The 22,406-nt window shown below is 36.7% G+C and overlaps 1 protein-coding gene and 4 non-coding genes across 6 annotated transcripts; 1 reads left to right on the forward strand and 4 right to left on the reverse strand.

Annotated features, from left to right (window-relative positions):
• The first annotated feature begins 4,406 nt into the window (after positions 1–4,406).
• LOC135124092 (serpin B4-like) lies at positions 4,407–5,847 on the forward strand. 2 transcript variants are annotated; one of them, XM_064048961.1, is made up of 5 exons: positions 4,407–4,533; positions 4,589–4,925; positions 4,980–5,371; positions 5,420–5,555; positions 5,643–5,847. In XM_064048961.1, the coding sequence occupies exons 1-5, from the start codon at positions 4,429–4,431 to the stop codon at positions 5,759–5,761; spliced, it is 1,089 nt and encodes a 362-aa protein (XP_063905031.1). In that variant the 5' UTR covers positions 4,407–4,428; the 3' UTR covers positions 5,762–5,847. The 2 variants fall into 2 exon arrangements, with proteins under 2 accessions (XP_063905031.1, XP_063905030.1); XM_064048960.1 differs by having other exon boundaries at positions 4,589–5,371.
• A 3,373-nt stretch (positions 5,848–9,220) lies between these two features.
• Trnaq-cug (transfer RNA glutamine (anticodon CUG)) lies at positions 9,221–9,292 on the reverse strand. Its single transcript has one exon. It is a non-coding gene; the product is annotated as a tRNA-Gln (tRNA).
• A 316-nt stretch (positions 9,293–9,608) lies between these two features.
• Positions 9,609–9,680, reverse strand: Trnaq-uug (transfer RNA glutamine (anticodon UUG)). Its single transcript has one exon. It is a non-coding gene; the product is annotated as a tRNA-Gln (tRNA).
• A 435-nt stretch (positions 9,681–10,115) lies between these two features.
• Trnaq-cug (transfer RNA glutamine (anticodon CUG)) lies at positions 10,116–10,187 on the reverse strand. Its single transcript has one exon. It is a non-coding gene; the product is annotated as a tRNA-Gln (tRNA).
• Positions 10,188–10,497: 310 nt separating this feature from the next.
• On the reverse strand, positions 10,498–10,569 carry Trnaq-uug (transfer RNA glutamine (anticodon UUG)). Its single transcript has one exon. It is a non-coding gene; the product is annotated as a tRNA-Gln (tRNA).
• Positions 10,570–22,406: the final 11,837 nt, after the last annotated feature.

A 22,406-nucleotide genomic window follows, 5' to 3' on the forward strand; every position in this document is an offset into this window, starting at 1 on the left:
TATAAGATTATCTAGACAGAACTTCCCTCGTCCTTGAAGTACAATACAAGATATCCAGTTTTTCAGAAAAAAATACAAAATTATTATTATTATTATTATTAAGGAATTTTACATCTATTTAAGTATCTTCGGATTGAATGCCCCTAGAATGTAACTCCAAATGTTGTTGTGACTGACTGTTTCACCATGGGGAGCTATAAACCAGTAATATAATTTAAAAAGTATACAACTCATAAATATCGTTCAGAGCGCTCCTTGTGATCGTTTTCTGGTAAACTCGCAACAAGATCTGACGATATCTGACGTTTCGAAGGCGATACGGGCGTTCCTCCGATCAGCGCCAGCGAGTTTTCTTTTAGCCTCAAATTTAATTAGCCGCGATTTAACGTAATTAGTTAGTCTGCGCGCACGGGTTGACGTTTATAATCGGCTTAATGTTTGTTTGTCACCGTTACACTTAAGATATTAAAATGAGCAAACTAAGAAGTTTAGCGTTGAATGTTAGACACATTTTAATATACAGGTGGTGAGAGCGGCAGATAATTAAAGCTATAGCTCACCTGCAACGTTACGCAGCGTCTTAAATGGAATTACCGCCATCATTCCTTGTCAAGTGGGCGTTTTCATCTCGTTCGATTACGTAATAATCGCGCAATAAACGTCCTTAATTTTGTTATATTCGGAGACGGAGGAATTAGTCGGGGCGCAAACCCGATACAGAGCCGGCTTTGGGTGCGCGCATCCGCTTAATTAATCGTTCGATTAATTCGGTCGGTGTGTCGGTTAATGAACATTTTACCTGCGAATACGTAATAAACCGTTGTCAACATCCCTAATTGACGCGCTTCGGTAATGTATTCATGGAGGGTGCCATTGAACTGTCGCGACCAGTTATTTATCTGTCAACTAGAGAACAATAAAGATAATGGCTCGCGGAGAGGTAGACGTTTTAAAGGCAATCAACATCTTATATAACAGGAGCAAGGAATTTATTGTTGTGCTATATATATTTTCGAGACGTTTCTCTATCTTGGCTTGCGCTATTCGTCTTTTGCCGGGCCACAAATTAAATTATATTGTCATTCAATGAGAAATGCTTTTGTGTGTTCGTGGGAAGACGGCGACTTGCTGAAATGTATGCCGGTAATTTGATAAAAATACACCAAGACTAGGCCAGACTTGCTTGTTCTACGCAAAAAACTACGCGCATGAGAAGATTCGGGTATGCGGAAAATCTGAGGCTTTCCAGGTTACATAAATAGTACAAAGTGATCGCTGAGGTCCGAACGTGTTGCCTGCAATCTTTAAACAAGGGATCAACCAACAAGAAAGCTAATAGTAATAGGACAATACAGTCTGTTAAACAGTTAGCTACCCTTGGGACTATAAGTAACCAGTACACTGAACGTAACGAAACTCAATCCCTACAACATGAAAAAATTTCAAAACACTCTCCCGGAATAGGAAGTGGAGTTTCAGCTACGAGCTCGTTGTCGGTGTCGGTGTCGAGGTCACAGAAACCGGTCTGAACCGAGTCTGAACATCTGCATATAACGCCGCGCTATATAAAGAGAGAGATAGAGAAATAAAACTATCAAACAATAAACGCTTCAGAGAGTGGTGCTGATTCCGTCTCTTAGGACCCCCAGGATGCTTTAACAAAACACAATCTACACCTACTCCCAGAATTTGAAACGATCCTCAGGATGCAGAAGTGATGCACAGCTAACTCTCGCAACTTTCTCTGAGTGCAGAAGTTGCTTGACGAATTATTCTTGCATCAAGGTATATTACGGTCAGGCTATCAATGTGCCTAGGCGTTGACCAGCAGCGCCTCCTGTTCGCAGCGGTAGTAACTAGCGACTCAAGCAACAAGCGCGAGAGTAGCGTGGGCGTGATCGAGAGGGCGCTACGGTTCATGTTACTATTTAATAAAATGTGTTCGTTTGACCAGAGATAATAGAGGTACGACAGCTTTTGAATTCTCCATAAGAAATGCATGGGAGTGAAGTGAACATAGAATTTGACATAAAGGACCGTTGGAGGCGCAACATTTGTGGTGGTAAACCTGAATGTCCTAATGTATGTATATGTTAAATATTACTAAATATATTACTAAAAGTGACATAACGAACGAAAAACGCGAACTCTGAGATAACCCCAATTAAATATGATGCGATGGTTTCAAATTATAAAAGGACAGTGATAGTCTGTTTTTTAGGTTGCTTCTGTCGTTCCCTATTATGGAATTTCGATGTGTCAAATATACTTAATCGCACAAATAATGACAAAAGGTAATCATGGGGGAGATTACTACATGGATGTTTGTATGTTATTAAGGCCAGCTGATTTTTAAGTTACCTACCAACTTGAAGCAAAAATATATTATGTTCAAATGAACTAATGAAATTATTCTATTTTTAAGAGAAAATTAATGACTTCGTATACGTGTTTAATTTATATAAATTGACAACGCAGAGTTAAAATTCCATCCGTGCGTCCCTGGGCCGACGCACTCTTTTTTGTTGTTATCGTTAAAACCTTTATTTGTGCAAAAATCTTTCAAAGTATCACTACAACACTGAGTTCCTGTTGTTTGATAAATTTTTTTTTTAGATTATTCTTCTTTCAACTTAGGCAAGATTCTTTTAAATTCTTCGTAAACAAAACGCCATGGAACCCAAGGTTCTATTAAAAAAAAAACACCAGGTTTCTCAAGATTTTTTTTCAATTGTTTTAAAAACAACGGCCACCAAGCTTATTTTAGAGATGTTCTAAAATAAAACATCAAAGGCTTTCAAGACATTCTCAAATTTTTCCAAAGACAAAATATCAGGAATCCTTAAGATTCTTCAAAATCCTTTCAAAACCAACTTAGATTTTTTCAAAATCGTTATAAAACAAAACAATAGAAACTGACAACATGCTTTCACATTTGTTTTAAATTAAACACTAGGGGCTTCAGGACCTTTCAAATTCTTCCAAAAACAAAAAATTAGGATCTATTAAGATTCTTTAAAATACCATCAAAATGACTCCAGTTGCTCCCAGATTTTTTCAAATTTTTTAAAAAATATGACGCCAGTGATCTGAAAGAATCTATAATAATTTTTTTAAAAAACAAAACATCAGGGATTGCCAAAATTCTTTCAAATATAAAAAATAAATTAGTACTCAAAATATAAATATTTTCAAATTGTGTGAAAAATATCGACAAAGGCCCTCAAGCTTCTTCCAGAGACATTCAAAAATAAAACAAGGGATTTTCAGAATTATTTGCAATTAAAAAAAGATCAGGGCTCAAAATACCAGGATTCTCTAAGATTCTTTAAAATCCTTTTAAAACCAATGACAAGGGCCCTCAAGATTCTTTAAAAATCCTTATAAAGTAAAACAGTTGGAATCTCCAAGATTTTTTCAGATTTGTTCTGAAATAAAACACCAGGGGCTCCAGGATTCTTTAAAATCCTTTCAAAAACAATACATTAGGAACCCCTAGAATCTTTAGAATGTATTAAATACGACACCATTGACTTTCAAGAATCTTTCAAAATAAAACACAAGAATCTCAAGATTCTTTCATATTGTTCCAAAAATAAAACATTAGGAAACACCAAAATTTTTTGAACGATAAAAAAAATGCAACACCAAGGCTCCCAAACTTCTTCCAGAAACATTTGAAAATAAAAGGTGAAGTGTCTCTAAGACTCCTTAAAATTAAAAAAAACCTCCGGGACTCTCACGATTCTTAAAATTTTTTCCAAAGACAAAATACCGAGAATCCCTAAGATTATTTAAAATTATTTAAAAAAATAATGACCAGGATGTGCTTCTGAATTCTTTCAAATCGTTATAAAACAAAATATTAGGGACCAAAATTCTTTCAAATTTGTTCTGAAATACTTTCAAATGCTTCCAAAACTAAAATATCAGGGGCCCTAAATTTCTTCAAAATCACACCTGTTCCTCCAAAATATTTGCAAATTCTTCAAAAAACAAAACAACAATAATCTAAAGATTCTTCCAATATATTTTCAAAAATACGAGGCTAGTGGCTTTCAAAAATCTTTCAAATCTTTAAAAAATAAAACACCAGTTCGAACAAGTTTTTTTTTGTAGCACAATAAATCATAATTTGAAATTCTGAGAATTGCTTAACTTGTTTACATTGAACTCTACACAATTAAAAAGATTTATGTTTGGACCTGTATTTGTCAATAAGACTTACAAAACAAAGGGCTTTCAATCAAAATACTGACAGAACGGTTAGGAAATTCTATTAAAATTGATTGATGGTTTCTTATTTGTTAACTGATTAACAGAAGAACCCAAACTTTTGATAAGGTCTTGGACTTACAAGTATATATATAAAACCATAGACTCCAGTAAAACTAAGTCAAAGTACTAGACGGCGAAAACGATAGAACAATGAAGTTATTGGTGTTTCTGACTGTAGCAGCATGTTCGACACATGCTGAAGATATCAGTGGTTTAGTAAATCCAAATGTTAGATTTTCCGGTGATTTGTACGACGTAAGTAATTTCATGCAACATTTTTTTATTTTTACTGATTTTATTAATTTGCTAGGCTTTTGCACAATTCGATACAACTATTCTCGGTCCGTTTTCTATTCAAGCCGTTGTGGCTGTCACCGAATCTGGTACTAAAGACACAACTGCTAAAGAAATCATGAACAATATGTTGAGCGAAGTCTACGACTGGCAAGTACAAGACACATACGGAAGTGCTATGCTCACGGTTCCAGCAAACATAACAACGAAAATGTTTTCCGACCCTGGTATTTCAATAACAGACGACTATAAAGAAACAGAAAGTACTGTCTATGGCGGTTCTATAGAAAATATGGAATTTTCCAATGCACAAATCGCCGCCGCAAATTTAAACCACTGGCTTCAGGAACAAAGTAACGATTACCTAAATTCTAGTTTTTCTAGTACTGATTTTAGCGAAAACATAGCAAGTGTTACGTTAAACACCTTATTTAAGAAGATTACCTGGGCAAATCCTTTTTCCGCTGATCGGACCGTACTTGCAAATTACACCTATTACAATTCTAATGGCCGACTTACGTATGAGAGTGTATACATGATGACGCAAGAACCAGTAATATACAACTATTACGAAAGTACGTCTCTCACCGCAACATTTTTGGAAGTACCTTTTGAAGATCCGGACACTACTTTGACTATTGTTCTTCCTGATACTGTGAATGGCCTTTCTAGGGTTGAACAACGAATTTCAGACGTTATAAAAACCCAAGATTATATACAAAGGCCTGTACAACTCTCGCTTCCTCGTTTCCAGGGGTTAGATGGTCCCAGGTCGCTTAAGGAAATCATGCAATCTAAGGTAGATTAATCTAACTTATGTTTCAAGTTAAACTGATAATTGTTTAAGTTTAATGTTAATGAGGCTTTTGGTACCAAGGCTGATTTAAGTGGCATCGCCGGTTTTCCAGGAGATCTTGCTATAAATGATGTTTTGCACAGTTCTTACATTACTTTCGGCGAAGACGGAGTGGAAGCGGTTTCGGGTATGTAGACCATTTTCGATTTAAGTATGCAGATTATGACAGAAGTTCTCTTTCGTGCTTTGGAACATAATTTTCCTTATTTTTCAGAAGCTGCAGTTACAACAAAGTCTTTTCCACCCCGCATTTTCGAAGCTAACCATCCATTTTTGTTCTACATTAAGTACAAAGGAGTGGTACTTTTCATTGGAAAGTACGTTCATCAATGAACCGTTTTAAGATAATATGTTATTTCTTTAGTAGACACATTGTAGTTTATTTTATATTAGAAATTTAAATAAATATTGCTCTATTATGTAGTGTTTTACAATGTAACGCAATTGTTCCAGTGATTCGTAAAAAAATTGCGTTTAGGTTCTTTCTTCAAAATTAAAACTCAAAAGATTTTTTACGATTAATATTTTTTCATAATCCCTGCCTGTTATTTTGTTATAACCACTCTCTCTGTTCGATCGATATGTCACCCAAAACAACCATGGTCATTATAATTAACAACCACGGCCATTATATAAGAATAACTATGTGTTTCCAGCTCAACCAGGAGCGAACGCTAATTACTTGATTTATAAAAAAAATAATAAAATCCTAAAATCGGTTCTTTTGAAAGTATTATGAAAACGTTTGGTGGTTTGTTTTTGAAAGGGTCTGAACAACCTTGGGAGGTCGTAGGGCTTTTTTTAAAATATATAAAAAAGTAAACCCCCCGTTCCGCCGCCTCCACCCCTGCACTAGGCTCCAATAAACGCAAACTAATCTGCTTGTTTCGAATTGCAGCCTTTTTACACGTCGTATAAAGCGCGTGTGCCGTAATAAAATACGCACAGAATGGAATTACAGATATAAATTCCGCCGTTGAAGTCTTTATGAGATAGGACCTCTTGGCGGAAGATCTGGTCTTAGGTTTCATTATTTTTTACAAGCTCTTTGCTTTATGTGCGCTCAAATGGGAACTGTATTTCCGGCTCGTAACGCCACAACCAGGCAAGAATCCGTCGATGTCCGATCCGCGCCTCGCGGACCGGACACCTGCAAATTCCTCAGCGTTCATTCTCTGGCAGATTCCGTTCTAAAAAACGAAACGCAGAAGCGAGTAAATAGAAATTACGGCGCAAAGTTTTCCCAGTTCGTATATTGAGCGGTTGTAACTTTCGGTTATGTTGTGCCTACTCGAGTGAACTCCGCTAGTGTTGTGCACAACTCAAACAGATCTTAAAATGACGCAGGCCTGTGATACGCCGAGATGTGAATAATTAAACACGAGATTAAGTTTTTGTTTTAACATTTCGCTGATTTTTCGTTTTGTTTTCGAGTGCGAGCGGAGTCGTAGGCGTGATTGTTTCAAGTCGGGATAAAAGTTTGCGAGCAGTCAATAATTACTTCCACTACAACATTTCTAGAATGCTTTATGAAACCGGGCGGGATTAGCTGAGCCCGGATTCCGGCACAATGGACTCGAGGTTTTTCTGGTCGGGAAGAGTTTTCAGAGAGCCAACTATTCATTTCTACTATCTCCAAGATTGGCAGTCTCGTGTAGTACCGTAATAACCCAAAACCCAGCTAAAATGACGTTAGGCGGTTCACGTGAACAGTATGGGACAAGCATAAGCTTTTTTCTATAATGATGCAAAACTCCATTTTTGAAACTGACAACGCAACTAGAAAATTTACGTATAAAGACATAACAAGTGCACGACATTAATCAACATTTTTGAGAACACTCCACAAAAGCACAGTCGAATGACTCGTTTCAAATTAGAGCCATGCGATTTCTGCACTCTGCAATAATAAAAGCTATTTCCGATGGAAAAAAAAATGCAAACAGCGAGCTTCGGTTATGAGGCTTAGGGCTTGAATACCAAATTCAAATTGATAACTTTTGTTCGGAATTAAAAAAGCAGATGTAAAATAGCGGCGCGAGTCATTGTTAGATTGTGTAAACTATTTAAAGCTCGCATTGAAATTGATTTTAGGGGATGTTTTAATCTGAAGCTTTTCCAGGGTTCGGAGATTATAATTGTCAATTCCGGCATGAATTAATTGTTAAAAATGGAGTTTTGCAATTAAGCGTGTCAATTTTAATGAGCCATTTTATGTGTTATTGGGCTGTTTCTAAAATAGTTATCCGAAATGGTATATTTATCAAATGCAAATTACTTTGTACGATTTAATGAAAACGGAGCGATATTGACCAAATTAAGAAAAAAATTGACATTTTAGTTAGTCCTAGAATAGAATATTTTTCAATTCAACGGGTATTTTTATTCCGTTTCTTACGTTTTTATGTCATACGTGCAAAATTAACGTGTGCTGGACTATTTTCACTGTTAACGGACTGCGAAAGCTAAATATGAAGGATTTTCTCTGGTCTGCGTAATTAAAATTAAATATGTCTGGTCGCAGTGTTGGTTATCTCTCAATGTAGCGATTCCGAAATGTTTGAATGAATGCAGACTCTATAATACATTAGCCATAACATTGCGAAAGTTTCACGTTTGGTCTCAAAGCTCATCAGAATTCTGCACCGAATCGGTGCTTGCAAGCATATTTATTAACTGCAGTAGCCAGCTGAATTGGCAAATGTTAGTGGTGGTGGGCAATAAAGCGAATTTGTGTATTTACAAAATCAGGACTTTTGTAAGTGTGACGTGCATACGTCTAACGTTAATATTTTATTTGTAATTGGACTAAATGGGTAATAAAAACGGTACGATGTTTTCAAATGTTCGAGGTGTTGGTGTTCTGTTACGTTTGTATTATTTTAATACGAATATGTGCAATGAATAAATGAAATATTTTCTTGAGGTTTCATAGCTTATGAAATTTAAAAAAGTAAGTTTTAGTCTGTCTTGTTCTAAAAACGTGATGACATTAATGAAAATTTTGTGACATGCTCCTTTATTTATAATTTAATCATGTGTTCTTATTTTTAATAACAAATTTTATAGTTGTATTTACGTTAATCTATTGTTTAAAACATGTTTTATCATCTTTGAGTTTAAAAATCTTTGGTTCGCAATTAAAAGTTATCAGTTTATCCCCCCCCCCAATTGATGACGTTATATTAAAATTTTGCTGACTAATTCATATCTAAAATGTGCAAAATGTCTATATTTGTGGTTTGCATTTTTATTTTTACTTCCCGAGCAAAGGAAGTACTGTATAGAGTCCATCCAGTAAATGGCTACTTTCATGCTTTTTCGACGTTTCTCTAGAATACGAAAAAGTAAATGGGTCTCTCGTTTTCACCTGTATTATTTACGAAACTACTTCATCAATTTGCATAGTAAACGTTATTTAATTTTTATAAAATAATGTACTCCCGCATTATTCGTAGTTTATGAATCCGTTTTGATTTTTATCAGAATTACTTCATAAAAGTATCTTTTACATAATATTTTCCACGCTCGTGTGGGCTCGAATTGCATTCCTATCGAATGTTTCACAACGATATTTAGTAAAAGTGGACTTCAAATAGTGGAGCTTTTGGGATTTTTATTTAAAAAATTGTTGATCAAAAACACAAAAGTTCGTCCAAAAAAGTGACAAGTGAGTACAAAAAAGTAATTTTGACATTTCAGTACAAAAAAGTGACACTTTATAGACGTCATTGGGGACGTTAAACTACTAGATTTGTAATGGTCGCCTAAAAATCCATTTTATGTAAAATAAGGTTCCACCGAGATTTGAACTCGGATTGCTGGATTCAGAGTCCAGAGTGCTGACCGTTACACCATGGAACCTCTGAAACATTTTAACTGTGTCATTATCATTAAAGCTAATAGAAGTATTAAGTGTATATTAATAGATTTAAATAGTGGATTTCTTCGTTCAGCTGGAAGGCAGACTAATTCCATTAAGAAATAATTATTTAATAGCCCATGTACATATTGTCCACAGCAGTAGTTTTTGTTTTCAGGCGATGAACTAAAATTTTAGTAATTTTAGTAACTTTTTAATGTGTTGCCACAAAAAAAAAAAAAATTAGTGCACATAACAACAAAATACAGATTCGTGAATATTTTACTGTTCCGTTAAACATTTTTTTCTTGCAAAATAAGGTTCCACCGAGATTTGAACTCGGATCGCTGGATTCAAAGTCCAGAGTGCTGACCATTACACCATGGAACCTGTGTAAATCTTCAACGGTAATTAATATCATTATTATTATTATTAATGATATTGCTAAAGTTAATAATGTTATTAATAGTCATTTACAATATGATAAAATTCCTGTTCGTTGATAATTATTAAACTAAAATTAAATATAAATATATACCTAATCATAGAAATTAGAAAAAATGCAGATACTGAATTGACTAAAACAAAAAATAATAACATGATTCAGTGTATTTATTAAAAATATGTGGTGTTGTATTGTAGCATATATGTATGTAGTATATACTCTAGTATTTTTAGTATTTAGGTGATGACTGATGAATGATAAAAATTCTTATCTTTCAAAGTCCTACTTTTAATGTTTCGCTGTCAAAAAAAAAGTGTCAACATTTCGAATATTTCATTGGTACTTGAAGGGTTTAATTTATACAAATTTTATACAAAATAAGGTTCCACCGAGATTTGAACTCGGATTGCTGGATTCAGAGTCCAGAGTGCTCACCGTTACACCATGGAACCTCTGAAAGATTTACACCATTTTAAATGTAGCAACATTTTGTAAGTTAATAGAAGTGTAAAGTATAGATTACTAGATTCAAATATTGGTTTTCTTTGTTCAACTGGAGGGCAGATTAAGTACATTAAGTAAAATATGGCCCACTTACATATTGTCCACAGCAGTAGTGTTGGTTTTTAAGAGGAGAAACCAAAATGTAGTAATTTTTAAACTGGAAAGTTAAAAAAAAAAAGGATTTAGTACACATATAACAATGACATTCCGATTCATGAATTCATATTATTATATTAAATATTTGTTTCGTGCAAAATAAGGTTCCACCGAGATTTGAACTCGGATCGCTGGATTCAAAGTCCAGAGTGCTAACCGTTACACCATGGAACCTTTCTTGTAAGACTGCAGGTCAGAATGGGTGAACAAAGTCATTATATTTTTAATTAAATGATAACTTCTCGCCGAACTTGAGATAAAAAAATAAACATATTATGTGATATGCGTATCAAAAATAGTATTAACTACAATTTATTTATATAACTGTTGGGTCAGCGTAATAATTTTAGGCGAACTATAATAAAAAATTCTTAGATAAAGTACATACTTTAGAAAGAAAAACAATATATTGTACTTTTTACCAATCCATTTCCCTTTAAATGTTTTATTTAAATCGTTCACGTTATGCGGTGGTGTACTATCTTGTTGAAGATGAATCCTTTGTTTATACCTGTCTAGAGGAATATTTTTTTTTACGTAAAGAAACTCTCCAGTTTTAGATTCTAGTTTCCGTTTCCTGTGTGTATTTGATGCTGAGTAAGTATGAAACTATAAAACATTTCAGCGAATTCAGCTAAAGGCTAAAGCTAATGAAAAACTAGCGCTGGCGGACTTCAAACATTATTGATAGAATTTCCGATACAGGCTCCTCTTAATGAGTGAATCGTGTAAATATTCCTGAAAAGCAAAAAGTTTACTTATTTGGCTCCCAGCTTTGAGTTTTTTTGTGCTCCCATCTGTCTGCTCTTTTTGCAGTTTTGTGCAAGATTTTGCTCCAACTGCCTCGCATATTTTTATTATTTATTAATTTGAACCAACAGTTTGTATCCTGCAAGTCTGTTTATAATTCCAGAATTTCCTGCCCGAACAGATTTGTGTAACGTTATCTCGATGACAATCAAAACATTTCCTCTAACGTGCCGTGCACTGAACTATTTCAATAATACCTGCAGGCAAGCAAAGCAGTTCCATTGTGCTCACGATGAATTATTAATCCAAATTAATAATTAACTCTGACCTATTGATATCTCGAACCAGCTCAAAATTAAGTCCACAATTATTTCCAACTTAACTCCGATCCGTCAACTTGCTGCGCCAATAAAACCGCCTCGAGCAACTTTACGCCCTGGAAACACTCATTCCTCGTATGTGGGTTAATTTCCCCGAATAAAAAGTGCAATCCCTCCTCGTAAATAATATTAATGGAGAATTTGCGTGTCATTTTTATGGCGGTAGTTTTGATGTAAGAACACAGTTCGCAGATTAATAAATGAATCGCAATTGATTTATACCCGGGAAAGTGGGAGAGGAGTAGCCAAGAAATTTTTATTTGCCAGCCCATTACCCGCGAAGGTCTGACGTTTAAACATTTGTAAAGTTTGCTTATGTAACACGTCATCTCCCGCAAAAAGCTTATAGAAACGAAAATGTATTTCAGCCGGTTCTTGTCTTACAAAATGTAGTCATTTTTTAAAGCCGCACTACATCACTTGTGCCACTTTTCACGCGGGAAATGCAAAGCGAGAATTACGCGGAGTGTATGAGCCGGCAAATGCACACAGAAGATTTTTTGCCGAAATAGATGTGTCAACACCCGGGGAAAGTTATTCCCGTTTCCGCATTTTTTATATAGTGTAAACGGGCTTTGTTCAAAATTCTTTTAATTTTACTTCATTTATTTAAATCCTACTGTAAAAGTATTTTTACACACAACAATGAAACCAAAATTAGGTAACAAAATTTGAAATTTTTACTTAAACCGATTCTCCCGTTTCCCTCTCTCTTTCTGTCTGTCTGCGTCTGTCCGGATTTTTATTTGACAGATAATTTACCGATTAAACGAATTTACCTTGTGAAGTTCGATCGGAATTATATGAGCGTCCAGCACGTATATATTCAGAAGGTAGTTCTGCCCAGCTAAAAAACTAATTTCTTGCTCTCCGGTGTTGTTGGTACCAGCGCGTCGGTATCATTTTTTAGGGTACGTTTCTCCCTATTTTTTGTAACAAGGGGGGGGGGGGGTTCTAGAAAGAATATCGCAAACCTTTGGTGTGGGTTCGATATATACGTGCTGAACATGACGACTGCATGCCTATTCTGTTTTTTTCTCATTACATTTTTGTAGCAGGACAATTTAAAAAAAAATTGCGATGACGTCAAGAACATTTTCGCAAGGATACGTATATCAGTCTGGATAGATGTAATACTAAAAAGAAAAGTACTGTATTCCCAAATTTTTGGGAAAATGAATTGGGTCGTCTTGCATATTGATTTATAATCAATAAAATACGAAACAGTTTACTCACGTATGCCGCGTGTATTAGCAGAGGCGACTCAAAATCATTTATGTATAAGCATTCTTAATTTAAGACAACAAGCGGTAACACTTGTTGAGATTGTACACGTGAGAGTCAAACAGAGAAACTGCAAACAATACCGATGGTCACCCAGACTTTTTTATTGCTTCGACTTCCGCTTATTATATAAAACATTGGATTTTATTTTAATTTTTGATGGTGTAGTTCACAATTTGTTGATTATAACTTGTCTATACCACATCCACGGAATCTAGTCAGCGCAAAGAAACAAATGCACGTCTGTAAAAAGTAAATGTAAATAAGCCTGCTATGTTTATGTTTCAAACGAGTTTTTACTTTACAAAATTTTGTGTCTATCAAATTGGGTTGGTGCAATGTAATACAGGGTCATCAAAATTGATTGAGAGAGTTGGTATCCCCTGTTTTTGTCGTGAAGTTTGTCAACCTTATGACAGATTTGTTTAAGGTTATATGGCAATGAATTCAGTGGCGTGACAAAAATTAGAAACTTCAAATCCGACAACTAATGTTTTTACCAAAAAAAAGTCGAAAAAAGACGCCACTGAGTTTTGAAATTTGAAACTTGAAACTTCAAATCTGACAGCTAATATTTTTATACAACTTAATAAACTAATATAAATACAAAATTTCACAACAATCGGGCCAGCACTTTCGGAGATTATCTGTCTAATAAAAATCCGGGACGGCAGACAGACGGACAGACGGACAGACAGACGGAAACGGGAGACCTATTTCTTCGTCTTCTAGAGGTCGTGAAAGGCCGAGAAAACGTAAAAGTAGAGAGTCGGTCGACGCACTCGATTACAACACTTCCTTTGTTTACACTCGGGAAGTAAAAAGGTCAGGAATAGTATTAACATTATTATTATTGGTGTCTTCAAATAATATATTAAAGTGTCTACTATTATTATGACGTGATGAGAATTACAGTGTATTTCTTTGGTACTTAACTCAGTACTCGTACATCATTAAATATTCCAAGTGGCCTAAAGGAGGTCGATACACTGCTACTACAAGTAAGTTGTATATTGAGATACAAGTACGTGAAAGTTCACAAGTAATTTCTGACAGCATATTAAGTGACTTTGTCTTTGATTTTCCCCTACTCATAGCTTCATGTTTGTGTTCCGAACGAGCAAAAAAACGAAGCACTCACACATTCATCTAAATGACGGCCTCTGTTTTCATTTTATTATATGTTTAGAAACATAATCTGTACTGCTGTTATTATCTTTTAATTGCTATGAATATTGTGTTACTTTTTACACTTTTTTTCACGCCTTTCATTGGTTCAAACATTTCAGTGAGCTTAATACTGAGAAAAAAAGAAAAACCTTACTCCTGTTTAAACAAAAATTATGCGATTATCACATACTTCACTTTGGAGGTAACTCGTGAAGTACAAGTGAAATTTGTGGCGTCGGTTCAGTTTAACCGTTTAACGTGGAAAAATTTCAGTACACAAGTAGTCCGCAAGGGCCGATTCCTCCATGAGCCGCTCAAATTCGTTCCCCGCAAGGTGTTCCCGCGACAGGTGAAGCCTTCATTAATCACCCCCTGTTCCGTAATAGCTCGCTTACATCCCGCCGCAGGCCCGGAGTGACCACGTGGCGCTCCGGTCCGCTTCCGGCTCGCAATTTGTTTGGATTTGGCAGATCATACATAAAAAGCAATGCACCTTTCTCTGGTCCGGGCAGCCAGATTTATGGGCGAAATGTCAAAGAGCCGCTCGCAATTTTGCCGGGAAACTTTCGCTCCTCCATTCTTTCTGCGTGGAAGGATAAAGATGGCAAGTTTTTTCATGCCGAACAACATTCGTGACAAATTATCCCGGTAAATCGTATGATTAAACAATAAGGAGAGCGAGAGTGGTGCGCAGGGAGATGGAGGCGGCACAAGGAGCATTGTGTGTAATGAAGGGTCAAGGGAAAACTTTGTTACCAGGCGGAGATAGTGATCGTTACGTGTGCGGATTGCGTTTAATATAAATAAAAGGGCGCTGCAAGGGCATTGCTGGCGGAGCGGGTAAGTGGGGACATAAATTTTAAAATTTTAATGGAGGAACACGCACTTGGCTTAATCGGAGCGAGTAATTGCGGGTTAATGGGTAAAAATAGCAGGAGGAATGAGGCGATCTTTGAAGTGTGGTCGTGGTTTAAATTCTGCGAAATGTCACGAATGGGCGCCCGGAATGGATCGGCTGAATAAGTGTCGATATTCACCCGAACTCCCACAAGAATGGTAATGTAGAAGGCATGCACGGGTGGGTTTGTAATTATGTTATTAAAATTATTATTCAACCGTTATTGCATTAATTATAACAAAGTTATGAAACACTATTTTCCTAGAGTTATTGTTATTAACATTATCAATATTACTTTATACACACTGACTCGAAATGACCGGTATTTAGACAAGATTTCTATCGTTACTAAGACAGAATGACTTTCGAGAACTTAGAACAACAGTACAGATTTGTCTGCTATTATTCTCAATCTTGCCCATTTCCCATGAACCTGTTGTGACTATCGATCATTTATTCACGCGTCATCTATGAAGTGATGTATACTACTCTGATCTAGTTTTGCTATCTTACTTTGAATAACAAGATCAAACTGTTCGAGAAACTTTCGAGTGTATTTAACTTATAGTATATTTGTTGTTTATCAATTCATTCATATTTGCTAGAATTACTTACACAGGCGACTCAAAAGAAATGTATGTATATGGCAATTTATTTTACTGATCAAATCAAGAACGACTTATTTTATATTTTGAAAAAAAAAAATAGGAGTACAGTACCGTTATTATCAGTATTACACTGCACCTATACAAATTGATGAATGTGTCGATGTTAAAATGTTGATGACGTCATCTAAAAAATTTTCTAATGAAAAAATTCATTTGAAACGCACCCATAACATGCTTCTTTACCTTTACTTAAACACTATACAAATATAGGGACCAAATTCGCAAAATAAAATTTTATATTTATTCCAAAAAACTGGATATCTTGGATTGTACTTCAGGAGAGAGAGAAGTTCTGTTTAGATAACTTTGGACTAAAGTTTTTTTTTGTTAAAACAAAATTTTCCTTTCTTTACTCTTGTCTTGTTTATCTATATAACGTTAAATATGTAATTCCAAAAAAAGTTGGCTGCTTTCTTTTATAACTGCCTTGATGATTTTTGGGTTTACCCCACTTCATCCTGGTGCTCTTTTGATATTGGTGCTTCTTATTGGTTCTTGGATATGTCCCGACTTGATTATTCTTTCCTGGAGGAGGAGAAATACTGTTGCGTATTTTTATAGTTCCCAACTTGGAAATAAGGGACTCCCCAGCGTGGTGTTCGTGCCTACCCATAAAACTCCCTTCTCCTCTATCCTTCAGCAAGAAACCACTACGGAAAGTACTTTCCGAGCACCCCAAGTCCTGTCATTCCAGACCCTAACGTCTTTTATAAATATTTTTGTAGATCCTTCATATAATGATCACCTGAGTGGCCATTTATCTAATATCTGTTGTTTATGCTTCTTTTCTATGTTCTTTTCCCTTTTTATGAACTATCTCTTCCTTTACTTGTATGTAGTTCTACCGATGGGAAGCCTGAAATCGCTAAGATAGCCGTGTGTACAGTCCTACTGTTACCCTTATATTCTATTTAGGTATTCTAACATTTGCTTATATGTAGTATTTGAGCTTTATATCTTTCGACCAAGTAATTGGCCCACATAGTAAAGTTGAGAACGCTGCTGTTGCGATGATTTTCTCCCGCCGTATAGTTCCTCCTATGTTCGGCTTAATTCTGCTCAACTGGGTTACCATATGGTATATTTTTCACATATTTTTATAATGATATAAAGGCGTTTTTCGGATTTGGACAGTGGGGAATTTAAGAAAGGTTTCGACGTTTCGCCGACTTTCGTAAGGGAATCTTCAGAGAACGGATACAAGGAACTATACGGGAACATTTAGAACTATCAAACATAGGACAAACACAAAGGGAAAGTTAATGTCATCTTAAATACGTCTGAATACGTTACCAAAATCAATAATCTTGTAGAGGACGGTTCCTATGCCCCAATTCCACGTAATCCTACTTCCAAAATTGGAAGAGAACTCTCTGCATTGTTAAAACTCGCAAATCTTCCCGAGAATGTTTAAAAACAACACATTTCAAAAAATTCCAAACCACCTCGTCTATATGGTCTTCCAAAAATTCAGAAACAGGGCATTTTCCCAAGATAGATCGTCAGCATCATTGATTCCCCCACGTATGCCACTTCTAAATATCTGGCAAACATATTAAAAGATTACGTCTTTCACATGTCTTAAATTTCAAACATTTTGTTCAACTCCTGTCGAATTGGTGATGTAATGATTTGAACAAAATGACATTTTGGTAAGTTTCGATGTTACGTCGCTATATACCAAAGTCCCTGTCCCAGATTTGGTATCTATTATTCGTCAAACTCCATCTCAAGATGGTAAACCGGATATTCTAGCTGATTTAGAGATTTTTCGTATAGGTATCCGGTGCACCAGCGGGATTTCCTCTTTCTCCAGATCTTACAAATATTTTCATGGCGTCCCTTGAATAAATCGCTTTAAAGTCGTCAGATTTGAAACCCAAATTATGACTTCGATATGTGGACGATATTTTTATTAGTTGGACCGTGGTAAAGACATACTTTCGTACCTCTTAAATCATCTCAATAGTCAGCACCCCGATATCAAATTCACAATGGAAATCGAAAACAATGGGTCACTTTCTTTTCTTGATGTGTTAGTCAAACGCTCACCCGTTTACGTCTTGATCATTCCGTCTATTGAAAAGTCACACACACAGAGACCACTGTCTTCACGCAGAATCTCATCATCATTCCTTCTAAAAATTTTCTATGGTAAATTCTCTGATCCACAGAGCATCTCGATTTCAGATCCTGAAAACCTCCAATTAACAAAATTTGGTTAACATAGCTACAAACTCAATGACATTCGATCTACTATCCAGCGTCAGACAAGTCCACACTCCCGAAGAGTCAAAGATACAATTTCTATCCCTAATATATTTAAGGATTTCCTGCCACGTATTCACAAAATCACGGATCGTGTGGCGAAAATTCTCAAAAAACACGTCAGAATCATTTTTAAACCACCCTGTAGGTGGTCCATTTTCTATCTTCTCCAAAGGGCAGACTTTGGAGTCGTCATCTAAAGGTATTTATCGTGTGGGGTGATCAGGTGATTGAAACAGTACTTGCGTTTTGGCGTATTTATTTTCATCTTGTCGGTACGGCAGATAAGGGAAGAGTCTTGGAGTTTGTGAAATTGAAATGAAAAGAATGGTCGGTAGAAAGCGGTGGAAACAGTTGTGTCTAAAGGGTTCTTGGAAGGTATTCGAAATCTGAGAAAAGATAAATATTACTGAGAAGAGTGAACAAAAGATAGGTTTTACGACATGCAGGTGGACGAAGAGAAAGTTTCGGGGTGATACTGGTTGGAAGTAATTAAATACAGATTATATACAAATATACAATTTTGTGGGACTTGACAGCCCCCACAATCGTATCCCTGTTTATGGGGTTCATGGGGTTCAATTTTCCAGCGTGCTTAACATACATTTCATAATATTTCCCATAGTGAGTGTACACCCGATTTCATTCTTTCCTATTATCTAGCCATTTTGGGCAGTAGAAAACCGCATACTCAGAGGTATCGTCCATATACACGCATTCCAGGCACGTAGGATCTTCAGCTTTCCCTATTCTATGTCGGTATTGTCCGAAGGTGCCGTGTCCACTTAGGAATTGGGTGAGCTAGAAGGTCAGCGTCATTTCTTTCCAGCTATTATACCACGGAATGATATCCGACATAAGGTGGTGCATCCACATATCTTTTCCACTATCAGATCATCTCCTCTGCTCTTCTGTATCTTCTTTCGGAGGCCACTAGGTCTAAAGGTTTCAGGCCACTCAGAATCCTGGCCATTTCCGTGGAAGTGGTACAGTATCCTCGGCATTCTCGCAAAGCCTGTCCACGCTGGCACGTATCCACTCTCTTGAGTACGCTTTGGTCTTCATCGCTGGCGCCCAAAACTCCGCAGTGTATAATATCATATCTGGACCCGGAGACTTCCCCATCTTCATGCGTAGCTGGTCAGCGGAACCGGCTCCTATTCGTCTTCAATCGATATGAGTATTTGCTGTACAGGTCTCATCGGGAATAATTGGTCAATCGCGACCTTCAGTTTCTTAGTGACTATTATAAAATCTTTTCCCCAAGGATCCGTATCTAACTTGTCGCATAGCTCCTGCCATCCCCTGGACTTTTTTTTCAATATTTTGTTGTTTAGCGTTTTTTTAGCTTTTTTATACGAAGCCGCATACTCCCTCAGGAGAGACGAGTCATTTGCGCAGTCTTTTCTCCTAGTTCTTAGTCTAGCCAGCTTCTTTCCTAGGCCTGATCTACCCTGACCTCACCTGACCTCACCTGGCCTGACCTGGCTTCACCTGACCTTATTTGAGGTGACTTGACATGACCTGTTGCGATCTGATCTCCTCTGACTCGACCTGACTCGAAATGACTTAAGCCGATTCAACTTGACGTGTTGTGGTTTAGGTTTACACAAACTAAGTATATTTCCCTTCACCATTGTAAATTTTGTTAGAAACTTTGAGTTGCCAAATTCAGTTTCATGAGCACGGACTTTTCTGCAGATGGATGTTCAGAGAAGTCTATGACAATGGATCCAATGGTGCCATTACATGACTTGTCTTCTTTCGAAGAACTGCACGGAATTTAAACTTGCAAATGCAAATCTCATCATCTTGCTTACTTTTAAAATTTTATTTTGAGATAATAAAAAGAGAAGAGTGAAGGAATCTAGTCAACGGATCAACATTCTCGTAAATGTTAATGTTTTTTTTTGTATACACAATATTCATATCACGTTTTCGCCTCATTGCTTGATTATAAAACTAATGGAAGTAAAGTCCACGCGAAGTCCAACTTTTCAGTCTATTCTCCATCGTTCGAAATCTCTATCTAACCCACACTCACCTGGCAAAAGCCCCAGAAGCCACAATAAGTAAACCTGCTTCTCACAACAAAAGCCCACCTCGCTCCGACCACCGTTAATTAACTACAGTTAATTAAACCAATTTTGACTCATGTTCTGTGCATTTCGGTGCAAGCCCCGGGGCCTCAATCTATGCATTTCGAGCACGCTTTAACAATTCCATAAAGGCGAACGACATCGACGCGGCCAAATTCGACTCCTCATATTCCATTCGGCCGTCGACGCTTTCATTGTCTGGCGGCGTGCGGTTTCAAGTTTGCATCAACGGCTAAATAATGTGTCAGTTATTCCAAGTACAGATGCTATCCGAAGTTGATGATACAGCCGGCTTATCGTGATTCTGTAATAATAGGCAGGACTAAGCATGCATTATGCATCGCAAGCCACCAAATCTCTCACCGAGGTCCCTGCGCTAATTTAAGGGGTGACGAATTTCCTCTCGACACGATACTCCCTCGACAACGGGCCTAATTTAATAATGGCGATATAAAAAGCCCGAAACGCTTAGACGCGGGGAGAGTGGCGGTTTTTCGGTGGGGGCTATCGAAGATGCGACGGGCGCTGGCGACGCGTAAGCAAATAGGAAGATATAATTGGGTTAGCAACTGTGAGGGCTTCGATTGAAATGTAGACGGTTTAATGATGTTCGATCGGGATTGACCTAGGATGAAGTGTTTACGATTGGGCTTAATTGACTTGCTCGACTTGTGTGGGTTCGGAAGGAATCTGGACAAAATCTGGGGCGGTCTTGCGGATTCTTGGTTTATGATGAAGGGAATAAAAGTGTCTACGGTAGGCGAATTGTGATAAGTTGCTTTTTATTTTATTGTTTTTCTTTAGGTGTTTGGAAAAGGAAATTACTGCTTTACCCTTAGGGCAGCATAAGAAAAAAATGAAATCCTTTCAGGTGGTAAATATTGATGAATTTTCATTTGCTTGTAGGTGTTACTGTTTCTTAGTGTGTACACTTTTATGTACATATTTTTTTAACGTCCATTTTGCTGATGATTGTAAACAGCGTTTGAGTGACTTTAACTGTAAAAGTAGGTTAATGCATTTGTGTTTTTCTTTTGTATATAAGTAGAGTGGCATGTTAAAAAACAGACTTGGAACTTTTAGTTCAATTTTTTTAACCTCAAATCTGGGTTTTCGTAATAGAACTTTCGAGTTTTAACGAACTTTCGACAGCTAACTTTCGGTGTCGGTGGCAGTATCTATAATGCGAAGAACACTTGATGTTTTATTATTTTTAAAAATGCCACAAAATACTAGATGACAAACAATTTTTAAAACACTTTTACACTTTTGAACTTCACTTTACGAAAACCCAATACGAACTACACGAAAAGAATTCGAAAAGAAAGTTTTAGGAGGGCTTGGTATCAAATCTCTTCTTAAAAAAGCAAGAGACAATTATTTTAAAACCTCCCTATGTACTTAGCTGTGCAATAAAATTTGTTCATTGATGATTTACGGAGAAAAATAGATTTGGTTCAGTTAAGTCTATAATTTCAGTAATGCGCCTAATTGGGGGTGCCCATAAATGAAGTCTTGGAAAAACCCGTTGCTTTCGTTACTTCAACTAGAATTCGTTCCTCAGATTTTCGGCAAAATTCCAAACGTACGTATCGACACATTTATTTTTGCGACACCCTCTACGTTAAGCACTCTTCTATCGCTTATCCGGGTGTCGCAAGCTTCTCCAAACTGCAAAAGTTGTAAAGTAGCTGGCTGCAATATGCAAGCATCCAAATGTTCAATTGCCTGTAAAATCGTTCTTAGCTCGGCCATAACCTCCTCGCTCAGCCATCCGAGCTCATAAAACTCAACTTTCGGCAATTCTTCCTTGCCTGTCGTCCTAATTTCGCACTAATTGGTCCGAATTTCTCGAAAAACGCCCATCAAAAAATCGCCAAAGATAAACATCGTCACGTAATTGCACCATAAGATAAAAACACGGCCCTAATGAAGCGAATAATTTCGACATTGCTTTTCTTATCGACTGCCATAAATCAATACAGCTCTTACTCTAAGTTCCCGTTTGCTGAAATAACGTTTCGTTTCCTCGTCCCTCCGTTCGCTTTATTCTTACATAATGAATCGCGGGAGGAATGCCGTTTTTTTCGGCGAATTTTCTCTTCATTAGGGACGGATTAGGGGGCGACATGCGGGGGCAGGGTGACCCAGGGGGGCGAAAATCGCATCTGCTTAGTCCCTCGATTAATATACATTTTTTAGATTCTGTTGAGTTTTCTCTAAATTGCATTATTGATGATTTAAATAAAAATCTCTCGAACTCGAACGAATTTTCGTCAAACTGCAGTGCGATTGCTTTAAATGTTGCAAGTGCCGCTCAAATGTCAAATAATAATAAACGTTAAAATTTAAACGACGTGAAAACAACTTACTGGCGTTCAAATATTTACTGGTGACGAAAAATCCTCTTCGATCTAATAATAAATTCGATAATTTTCTTTTCCTTTTTCAAAACTATCGGCGTCACGGAACTTTTCTCTGCACCTCCGCGGAG

Source organism: Zophobas morio, unplaced genomic scaffold, assembly GCF_036711695.1.
Source record: "Zophobas morio isolate AGI-343-1 ecotype UQ-CSIRO unplaced genomic scaffold, CSIRO_AGI_Zmor_V1 ptg000007l, whole genome shotgun sequence".
NCBI classification, from domain to species: Eukaryota; Metazoa; Arthropoda; class Insecta; order Coleoptera; family Tenebrionidae; genus Zophobas; species Zophobas morio.

What these genes read in the sequence shown, in the direction of transcription:
- LOC135124092 (XM_064048960.1), top strand. Translation starts at nt 4,429, where the DNA reads ATGAAGTTATTGGTGTTTCTGACTGTAGCAGCATGTTCGACACATGCT. An exon ending in TTTCCGGTGATTTGTACGAC is followed by an intron (nt 4,534 to 4,588) that starts GTAAGTAATTTC and finishes TTAATTTGCTAG; the next exon opens with GCTTTTGCACAATTCGATAC. An exon ending in CGGAGTGGAAGCGGTTTCGG is followed by an intron (nt 5,556 to 5,642) that starts GTATGTAGACCA and finishes CTTATTTTTCAG; the next exon opens with AAGCTGCAGTTACAACAAAG.